Source organism: Akebia trifoliata, chromosome 9 (assembly GCF_017979445.1).
Source record: "Akebia trifoliata isolate Shusen 1 chromosome 9, ASM1797944v1, whole genome shotgun sequence".
NCBI classification, from domain to species: Eukaryota; Viridiplantae; Streptophyta; class Magnoliopsida; order Ranunculales; family Lardizabalaceae; genus Akebia; species Akebia trifoliata.
Window position 1 is genome coordinate 5226138 of NC_141383.1, and position 11803 is coordinate 5237940.

The following is an 11803-nucleotide window of genomic DNA, read 5'->3' on the forward strand; positions in this document are numbered from 1 at the left end:
TGATTAAATCCTATTGATATGTTAGAAGAAGGATAACTATACTGATTTGGCGGTCGTACATAATTCTTCTTGGCAAGCACTCAAATGTATGCCTAGACTTGAAATTAGCTTAAGCATCCCAATGTGCAAGGAATTAAGGCATCACCATACTCCAAATTAACCATTAACAATAAAGATTACAAACTCACAACTCACTCAGCCGCATGGAACATCATCACAAAGCAGAAAGCTTCAAAACCATTACCCCAAAATACACATATATAGCCCCCAAAAAAAAAAATTTCGCCTTGGGGGCACTGCCTTGAACATGTAAATCAAGGCAAAAAAATCCACTCGGAGCCTTGACCCACTTTGGGATAGCATAATAAGAATACTAGACATCTCACAACAAACATATACAAATATACTAAGAACTTTGGATAGATATACCAAGCTGTGGTTATAGAACAGCATTATAAGGATCCAATTTATAACTGCGATGCATGTCTTTGTAATTGTATTTAAAATTTACATCTGACATTGACATCATAGGCTGGTTGGTAAATATGCAAATAAAGAGGACTAAGAATTACTTCAAGAAGTAATTCGAGACTATAATTGGAGCTTGTGTTGGGAAGAAATTTGAAACTTACATGATCAAGTCATCCAGAAATGGGGTACTGAATGGTAACTGTAGAACCCCAGAAGCAATTAAGAGTAAGAACAGCCACAATGGCAGAATCCCCAGACATACCACCATTAGAATTCCATGCCCTGCATACCAATAATAATTACAGAAAGAAAAAAATAAATAAAAAAGGTGGCTCAATCATAATTATATGGGCAGCAACGACAAATAGGAACTACAACTGTCATAAAATTTGCCAAATTTTTTCAAAACTCAGAAAAGAAAATTCACCGAAAAGTGGGTCGGTCGAAAAAGTTGGCACTTAATTGGATGAGTTGGGAAAATCACCGATTACTTCAAAGAATGTTCCTCAATTTTTTTTCCTTCTAGACTCTCCCAGATTCACATTTGAATTATAACTGAAATGATCCCCCACCGAATAATTGCCAAATCCAAAATTGGTTACTATGTATACCCCTAGGTGCCCCTATGTGGTGATAAATTTAATCCATATACAGGCAATAAGCGGTAATTTACATTATTGATGCTTTGCCATTCTTCTCTAGTAATCTGAATTTCCTGGTTTTTTTTTTCTTTTTTCCAGAGAACTTACATAAATTGGCCATGTTGGTTATTTGGGCATCCATATAGTCCATCTCATTAAGTCACGTACTAGGACTCCTCTAGAGTAGTTCTAGTGAGATTGAGTCCCTATTGTATTAGGAGATTGCAATCTCACTATCAATTTATCCCTATAAATAGATAAAGATAAGGTACGTGAGAGACACCGAAAAAAATAAGAAATTCTCTCAATTCCTCTCCTCTCTAAGTTCGGCATATTTTTGGGTTTCTATCGAAAACCCTAGGGTTTAAGGCGTGGAAAGAACCGTGACTGCTCCAGCAGTGTCGACGCAACGCGTGTTTGAACTTTCCAATCTTTAACGATCGACTCAATGTAACACGACTCTAGGTTTAAATTTCCACTACATTTAACAAGTACACTCCCTAAAATCCTAACATTAGTATCAGAGCCGATGTGATTCATGCTCCATTATTTGAACAAAGACCTATAACTCCTTATATTCTTCTGATTTTGAAAGAAAAAATTAGATTTCATCTATAAGAGAGTAGAATAAAACAAAATTCTTTTTTGGATCTTGAATGAAGTGAGTCGACTCAGACTCAAAAACCCTTATTGATCCTTCTAAGACTCAACTCATTTCTTAACTCACTTGGTTGATTTTTGAACATAAATTTTAATAAGAAATTTGGGGGTTTTCTTCCCCACTCTCTTCTAGAACCCTTTTTTGTAGGAAAAACTTGGGTTTTTTTGACAAATAATTATTATTTCTTGTTGAAGTTACAAAAAAGAAAACAAGGATGAAGAAGAAAGATAGTTAGTGCCTACTAGAATCGAGTTAGTGAGACGTCCGTTTTGATGGACTTGGTGCTCCACCTCTTGTTGATCCAATCATCTTGATCTCGATTAGAAGTTTGAGCCGAACCCTCCTTTAATCTTGCAAAAAGAGTACATCGATCAAATCTTCTTTTTGATCTAGATTGATGGGTTCCATGACGGATCCTCTTCTAGAGTTCGATTGCTTCTTGATCTCAATTGGAGGATTCCATGGTTGATCATCTTCTTGATCTCAATTTGGAGGTTTCCATGGCCGAACCCTCCATCTCCCATTTACATCGTTTCTTTTAGTAATGGTTTAAAACCCATTTTTCTTGGGCAAATAAAACAAGATAAGAGTTCAACAGAACTCTTTCTTTTGAAATGTTGAATGGGGTACTTTATTGCAACAATAAGTTGTATAACTCAATAACTCTCAAATTATTTCATGATTAAAATATTTCGATTGACACCCCCTCTTCATATATATATAACACAATTTTAACATGGAAATTATGAGACCATTTCACAGAAAATACACATAATATACTATTGGCATATTATGTGGGTAACTTTACAGAATAGTACCTTACATTTTTTGTTTTACTTTAAAAATGTTGACACACATTATATAGCATAAGGGGTTTGTTTGTTGTATGAATTACATCAATTTTGATGAGTAAATTAACATCATGTTTTGATAATTAAGACATAAAATAAAATATATATTTTTTTGGTGAAAATATACAACAAGAAAATCATAGGCCTATCAAGGGGTGAGCCTAATAATTAAGCCCATAATTGGGTAGACTTTATATTTCATATATTTTATATGTGATTAATTGATTGCTTATAGTTGTTAGAATAGCATGATATTGATAATTAATTTTTATGACAAAATAAAAATATTTTTTATCTCAATTTGTAATAAATAAATTTAATTTTCTTTTACTTTATTACTAATAAAAGTCGTAACCTTTTGGATTTTTCTTTAAAATTTGCACATCAAGGATTTAGTAATTAAGATCAAAAGAGATGATTACTAACTTTGACAATTGTCAATGTTTAGTTTTTCGATTTGATGTCACAACTTTGATCTTAATTGACTGAACAATGTCTTCCTGTTCTTAGTTTATGTGCCAGGATGGTCATTGTGTGAGTGAATGACCTTAGCCTAATGACGAAAAGCAAGTCTATGTTAAAAAACATACAAAAAATGTGAGCATAAGATAATCCAAAAAAATAAAAAATAATGATGAAATAATCAAATAATAGGAATAAATATATATAAAAAGAAATATCCAATAGTGATAATAATTCTAGAAGTCTACTACAATCACAAATCATTACCTACGATGTCTCGAACTCCTAACATAAGTATGATAAATGTCTCGGGGAATAGGTTTAGTCAGAAGATCTGCTACAATTTGACCTGTAGAAATATATGATAGGACTACTTCCTTTTGCGCAACCATGTCTCGAATGTAGTGGTAGCGAATGTCGATGTACTTCGATTATCCATGGTATTTATGATCCTTTACATATGCTAGTGCTGCCGTACTATCACAATATAATGATACATGATGTTTGACACTATGCACTACACTAAGTCGAACTGTAGCACAACAAATAATATATTCTAATTCCATCGTGGATAAAACAATACAAGATTGTTTCTTGCTAGGCGAAGAAACAACACCACTTCCAAGTAAAAATGCATAACCTGACGTGAATCTACGTTCATCTAGATCACTAGCCCAATCCGCATTACTATAACCATGTAATCGCAAATATGCTCCTTGATAATATAATGTATAATATGCAATTCCACGCAAGTATTGAAATATTCTCTTTATTGCCTTTCAATGAGTAGTTCTTGGATTCTTTAATAACGACTGACCAATCCTATTGCAAAACAAATATCTAGTTGAGTACACATAATAACATACATCAGACTTTCGATTGCATTTGCATAGAGCACTAGTGCCATTTTTTTCTTCTTTACATCTATCATAGGACAAAGACCAAGATGTAAGGAATGTCTCTTCTGGACTAGAGTCTTTGGATTTACAAATTCACATACGAAAACGCTCGAGTACTCTTTTAATGTAAGCCTCTTGAGACAAACAAAGAAATCTCTTCGAACGATCACGAGTGATCTTAATTCCAAGTACAAAATTTGCTTCACCCATATCTTTCATTTTAAAATTTGAGGATAACCACTTTTGAGTGCCAACAATTAACTCCATATCATTTCCAACCAACAAACTGTCATCAACATACAAAGGCAACATTAAAAAACTCTTTCCACTCAGTTTAACGTACACACAATGATCATCTTCCATCATCGTAAACCCATTTGAAGTAATGGCTCGATGAAATCGAAAATACAATTGCTTGAATGATTGCTTCAAATCATAGATGGACTTTTTAAACCTGCAGACTTTGTACTCATGTCCTTCTACATTGAAGCCTATAGGTGGATCCCTATAGATTTCCTCATCCAAATCTCCATAGAGAAGTGTTGTCTTAACATTCATCTGGAAGAATTCTAAGTCTAAATATGCGACAATGGCGAAAATGAGGTGAACAGAGGTAAGTCTCACTATTGGTGAGAAAGTCTCATCATAGTGAATACCCTCTATTTGGATATATCCTTTCGCAATCAGAAGGACTTTATACTTATCAATAGTTCCATCAGCCTTTCGCTTAACTTTTAGAATCCATTTGTTTTCAACAGTCTTGCGTCTCGGCGAAAGATCAACAAGTTCCCAAACTTGATTTTTCATCATAAAACTAATTTCCTCTTGCATAGCAGTTATCCATTGTTTAGAAGTAGATGACGACAATACTTCCCAATAACTGCTAGGTTCATCATCAATTAGGGCAGACATGAATGATTCCCTTTCAATCTCAAATCGACGATGGGGTATTACTCTACGTTTACTCCTACAAAACTCAAGATCATCATAAAAAATATCTAGTGGTATACTCCCACTATACTTGACAATCATTGGATCATTAGAAGGTTTAGTTACCCCACCCTTGTCGAGAATAAGTGGAGGTCCCTCTCCTGATTCTGGATTTGATTTTATTATCTCATAGAACTCATGTGATGTCGGAGTTTTCTTCCTGCTTGGGAAATCATTCTCAATGAAATCTATATCTTACGACTCAATCTTTACCATTCCACCATTGTCTCATTCATAAATAAACACAAAATCCTTAGAATGCTCATAATATTTTATAAATATGCATTTCTTAGTTCTCATGTCTAACCTTCCAATCTGATGGGAAGGAATATGAACAAAACCAGATGATCCCCATAGACGTAGATGACCCATTCTACCTGTCCAAACTCATAAGGGGTGGATGTAACAGATTTGGAGGGTACCTTATTGAGGATGTAAGCTACAGTCAAAAGAACATCTCCCTAGAAAGAAATAAGGTTTGCTTGCGCCATCATTGATCTCACCATGTCTAAAAGGGTTTTATTCATTCTTTCTGCTAGTTCGTTTTGTTGTGGAGTAGAAAGAATCGTTGGTTGCCTATGGATACTATTTTCTTCATAGAGCCTCTTTATAGTCTCTGATAAATATTCGCGTCCTTAGTCAGTTCTGAGAGTCCTAATTTTCCTCTCCAACTGATTTTCAACTTCCAACATAAATTTGTTAAAGCAATCTGATGCTTCAGATTTATGTGAAATCAAATAAATGTATCCAAATCGCAAATAATCATTAATAAATGTGATGAAATAAGTCGCTTCATGGCGTACCCTCACATAAAGTGGTCCACAGAGGTCAGAATGGACTAACTCTAAGAGAATTGACGTACGTACCGCCTTTCCAAATGATTTCCTACTCAACTTTCCCACTAGATAATGTTCACAGATTGGAAGATCAACTTTTGAAAGTGGACTTAATCTAAAGGAGGACGAGGTTTGGGGCTTCATCACAAGTATGAGGAATGACAAAGCTCCTAGGTCGGATGGTTTTCCAATCGAGTTCTTTAAATCCTACAGGGAGACCATTAAGGGTGATTTCTTGTCGGTAGTGGAAGGGTTCTTCTTAGATTGTTTGCTAGATCTTACTTCTAATTGTATGTTCATTGTCCTAACCCCTAAACTGTTGGAGACAAAAGACATTAAGGATTTGAGGCCTATTAGTTTGGTGAACACCATGTACAAAATTATTTCGGGTCTACTTGCCAACAAATTAAAAGGCATAATTCAGGGGTTAATTGCCAGTAACCAGAGTGCGTTTATCAAAGGGCGGTAGATCTTGGACGGGGTCTTAGTTGAGAACGAGTGCATTGATTCTAGATTGAAATCTAGAAGAGCGGGGGTGGTGTGCAAAGTGAATCTTGAGAAGGCATATGTTCACCTAAGTTGGTAGTTTTTGGAATACATGCTTTGGGAGGATGCGATTTGGTAGGAGATGGATTTCTTGGGTTATGATTTGTGTTTTTTCAGGAGTTCCGGAGGACTTAGACAAAGGGACCCTTTATCCCCTTTTTTGTTTATAATTGTTGCGGAAGCTCTAGGGAGGATGCTGGATAGAAGGGTGGCGAATGGAGATTTATCTGGGTTCTCAGTTGGGGGTGGGGACATTTCGATTTCACACCTTCAGTTCGCTGATGATACTTTAATCTTCTTTGATGCTTCCTTAGAGCAGAATAGCAGATTAAGTGGTATATTATGTAGCTTTGAAGCTATCTCAGGTATCTTAGTGAACATGAGAAAGAGTAAGGTGTTTCCGGTTGGCAGGGTACCATTAGTGACTTTACTTGCAGTTTCTTTGGGTTGGCAAGTGGGCAACCTTCCTTTTTATTTGGGGCTCCCCTTGGGCACTCTTTATAAGAGGTTGGCGATATGGGATCCAGTTATCAAAAGGGTGGAAAGGAAATAGCTTTGTGGCAGGCGAACTAATTATCTAACGGTGGGAAGCTGACTTTGATCAAAAGCTTGCTTTCTAGTATCCCGATTTATTTCTTATCTTTGTTTTCGTTGCCTCGAAGTGTGGAAATAAGGTTAGACAAGTTGCTTCGTAATTTCTTGTGGCATGACAGAGTAGGGAGTCGGAGGCATCACCTAGTGAGTGGGTGTGATCAAATAAGAAGAGATGAGGGCTTGGTGTTAGGAGGCTCGAAGTGGCAAATTCGGCTTTAATGAGTCAGTGGCTCTGGAGGTTTGGGGTGGAAAGTAATAGCCTTTGGAGACGAGTTATAGAAACAAAGTTTGGTTCTGTGTCTCTCGGGTGGGAGAGTAAGACAATTCAGGATTCGCATTGGTGCGGTCTATGGAAAGGTATCATGAAGATTCTTCTATTGTTCAAGGCGAAAACAAAGTTCAAGGTGGGGCATGGTAACAAGGTGAGATTTTGGGAGGACACTTGGTGTGGTCATGTGGTCCTCGTCTCCTTAAGGAATTCCCATCTTTGTACTCCATTTCTTCGAAGAAAGGGTTACCAATTTCCACTTTTACAAGAGTAGTGGATGGAGAGTGGGCTTGGGATTTTGGTTTTCATACAACTTTCAATGATAGGGAAATGGAGGAGATTGGGAGTTTAATTGTTGGCACGTCGTCGCTTGTTCCGAAGTTGGAAAGAGAGGATGAGAGAGCGTGGACAGTGAGCAGGGAGGGGAGACTCTTGGTGCGGTCTTTCTATAATTCTATGTGTGATATTGGAGAATTTTTTTTCCCCATGTCGCTATTTGGGGACCAAAAGTGCCTAGGAAAGTAGCTTTTTTTTACTTGGACCGCGATGCTCGCTAAGATCCAAGTGGTAGATTTTTTTTTTTTTATGTGGCGAGGAATGTGCAGGATGAGTTGTTGCTTGTTGTGCTCAAGTGACGGGGGAATCTTCGAATCATCTTCTCTTACATTACAAATTCACTCATGAAATTTGGGCCCATTTTTTCATGTTATTCGGAGTTTCAACTTGTTTGCCCAAATCATTACCGAAACTCTTCAACTCTTGGTCCTCCCTTGGATATTCATTTCTAGGTGAGAAGAAATTGTTGTGGAGTATTACTCCATTTGCAATTTGTTGGGGCATTTGGATAGAGCGGAACAAACATGATACAATCGTGTCTATCTTGGGACTTATCTTCTTTTGGTTGAAGATTTTCAAGGAATTTACCGGGGGGGGGTCTTCTTTGAGGATTTTATTTGTAATTGAGATGGGGTTTGTTGTATTTTGTACAGTTTTTGCTAGGTTGGTCACCTTTGCCGGCCTCTTGCTTTTCTATTAATGGAATATTAATTATCAAAAAAGAACTGAGGCATACCAAGGCACACACGTTGTGATCACAAACCAAAAAATGAGATTACCTTTCTTTTAGAACCCAAGCCTAATACTTGAGGGAATTCTTTCTTAATGAGTTAATGAACCATTTCTTCCTGTAAAAGAAGCATACAAAAGTGTCCTTATTGCCAACCTATTAGTTGACATCTTATTTGCCTTCGCTTGATGAGAACTTTTTCCCTTTCTTGCATATCCCTTTTCCATAAGTCACTAGATGAGAGTTTCTATTTTCTACTATTTCAATTTCCCTTCCCCTTGTGCACACATAGTTAATAATTAATTAATTGATCATTTTCCTTAACATCTTGTAGAAAATTTTGAATGACCAATGTTCCGTAAGTAGGAAGTTGAGTATGTGTTGGACAAGATAGATCTTTGAGATCTCAATATCCAAGGATTTCAACTGAGCCGCCTCATGTCCCTCATTATGCTTCCCAGTCAAAGATCGAATTGTTCATAGAAGCTGCAACAAGGGTGTTGGTTTTTTATCTCAAACGAGATCGAGATGACTTGGATCTCAGATGAGTCAATGTGAAGGGTGATTCACATTAGGCCGAGTCAACTCAGTTTCATCCGAGATTTGAAACCTTGGTAGGGGAAGATATATTTATAACTTTTTTTCCCCTAAATTTATTTTAATTCCCTTTTATAAAGATCTTATACTTGCATCATGAGAACAACAAGCTTACTTTATCAATCTAATTATTAGTATTTCTGGATAGAGAAGTTTCAATCTAGTGTTCACATTCAAGTTTCAACTATAATACCCATTTTCTTATTTTGCAATAAAAATAAAGATTAAAATCAGCCCAATTCCTATAATGTAATAATGATCAAACAAAAGGGTTTATCAAATAAAAACAAAAAGAAGAGAGATGAAAAGGAGTACCAGAAGAACGAGAGGAGCCCTCAGTGTTGTTAATGATCCACTCTCCAGTTTCTCGAAGCTTCTTCTCCACTGCTCCTTCAGGCCGTCCAATCGAAGTAGATAAAAACATATCGAACAGTGTTTGCTTCTCTGTAGAACCCCTACAAAGATTGAGAGAGAGAGAGAGATTTAAAGTGGGTTTTTGTGAATTTTTAAGAAATTAAAGAAGGAAGAATGGATGGAGAGATGGGGGCATACTTTGGATCTCTGTCTCGGAAGATTCCAGCACCAATAGCTCGTTCAATCTCAGCCACAGAAGGTTGTTGCTTTGGTGGTGTTGTTAGAGGTGCATTTCTTATCCTACGCACCTCTGGCTTACGATAGTTTTGGTTAGGAAGATGGGAAGGAGGAACAGGAGTAGGGTTGTTGCTGGTGTTGGGTAGAGAGGCAAAAATAGTGGTGGTGGTGGTGATGGTTGCAGAAAAGCAGCTTAAACAACCCATAAGAATTTCTCACTGCTCCTAACAAGTGATAACTGTTCAACTCCCAAGTCCCAAGTCTGAAGTCTGGCTCACAGAAACCACAGTTCAAGAAAAAATCTTTTGGTGGTTTTGGACATACTCTTTCATGTTTTGGTGAATATTTGAGACACCCTCTTTGTTTTCAAATTGATGATACACCCCCTTGAATTGATCTTCTTTTATAGACTAATGAAAATAAATGCCCTTATCTTCAACTTGTAATTGAAATCCCCTTCTATTGAATACTCTATCATCTTCTCCTTCAAAATTCTTATCTTATTCTTAAAGTTCTAAGGTTGAAGTAGATAGAATCTAAAGGTTGAAGAGGGCAGTCAAATTTATCGAAGAACTTGAAGATGACTTGTTTTGGGAAGAATAATCTAAGGGTTTTAATTTATAGCTAAAAGACAATGGCATTTAGGCCTTTTTATTATTAGTCTATAAAAGAAGATTGACACCAATGGGGCATATCTTTAGTTCACTTCTTCAAAATTAGGCCACGTCCACGGATTTGTGATTGTAACAGCTATTAATCCTACTTTTAACGTAACATTAGAATTTTTATTATTATAATGAAAGAATGATAAGTAGAGGGTTTTTGATATTAAAATTTTCTTTCAAAAATGCTCTCATAATATAATTAAACTTAGTAATTATTAGGGTCTTTTTGTTAAAAAGAATAAACTTGCAAGTGCACAACTCTCCTAACCATGGTAGTTAAAGATTATATATTTTTAATAAAGGGAAATCTAGTCTTACCCCCCTATAAAATTGATGAAATTAGTGATACCCCAAAAAATGCAAGATGAGGTATCCCCCTTTGATTTTCATTGACTTAGTCAAATTGTTATCGATGTTAGTTTAATTGACAGTTTAAAGTATGAATACCAAAATTACTCTTATAGTGTTTAAATTACCAAAATACTCTTCATTTACTTGACAAATCTTTATATTCTAATATGATTTACACCGTATTAAGACTATTCGACTGAAAGGAAAAAATCTCAAATTCATCTTCTTTAAAAAGTTGAAAATGAAGTTTGGGTTTTTTTCATTATCGTACCTATTGCAGCTAAAGGTTATTGTTGGATTATTGTCGTGATTGTTATGATTTTATTCGTTAGAGCCCTTATTTCGAAAATCTACCATTAAAGTTTTGATTTCAATTTTGATTTTGGGTTAGATCGAGTTAAAGATTCCATATTTTGTGCAATTGGTGGAAGTTTGGACTTTCTGGTGAGTTTTTTTTTTTTTTTTGACTAATTTGACATCAAGACTCAAGTTTTTGTGAAAAAATAAGTAAAAAAAAACTATTTTTTGTTCTTTACTACGTGTAGGGGGTATAACTATTATTCACATTTTTAGGAGGGGGTATTACTAAATTCATTTTCTTCATTGTTTCATCTTTTTTTTCATTTTTTATTTTTTATTTATTTTAGTTCAGTATTTTCCATGTGAAGATTTTGAGCATTGGTGGTCAAAGAATACCTTTAGGTTAGGACGAAAACGATGAAATTGGGATGAACATGTTGAAATTAGGTTGAAAAGTATGAAATTTAGGTGATAATGATGAAAATGAGTTGAAAATGACTAAATTTTACTCCAAAACAATAATATTTAGGTTTAAATCAATGAGAAATAAGATTGAGAATGATTAGGATTCTCATGGCTATTGTGTTTAAAGAAATTAGATCTAACACATTTAGGTTGTTTAAATCAAAGTACATTTTAGTAATTTCCACACATGAGGGTATTTTGGATATTTTACCATCTCTGTTAAGAGACTGGCGTATTTATAAATGGTTTGATAGGGTCAACAAAAGTCAAGGAGGGTAGACCTCATCTTGTATTTTACAGGGGGTATCACTAATTTCACCAATATTATAAGGGGTAAGACTAAATATCCCTTTAATAAAAAAAGAAGAGGGGTGGAGAAGGGGGGCCGAGTGAACCACCCAGAGACAAAGGGAAAATAATAACAACAAAGAAATTCAAGAGTTATTAAATGAATCCCAACTAAATATGAAATCTGGAAAAAAAAAATACTCTCTTGAATTCTTTTGAAATTTTGCCTAAGAGAAGATCAACCACAAAATGTTCAAAATA

At 35.4% G+C, this 11803-nt stretch overlaps 1 protein-coding gene across 1 annotated transcript; it reads right to left on the reverse strand.

The window, feature by feature from the left end:
* Window positions 1-396: 396 nt before the first annotated feature.
* CRR3 (chlororespiratory reduction 3) lies at window positions 397-9743 on the reverse strand. The gene is made up of 3 exons (XM_086454052.1): window positions 9435-9743; window positions 9198-9337; window positions 397-753 (listed from the first exon to the last, which is right to left on the reverse strand). The coding sequence occupies exons 1-3, from the start codon at window positions 9677-9679 to the stop codon at window positions 629-631; spliced, it is 510 nt and encodes a 169-aa protein (XP_086310178.1). The 5' UTR covers window positions 9680-9743; the 3' UTR covers window positions 397-628.
* Between the last annotated feature and the right edge of the window lie 2060 nt (window positions 9744-11803).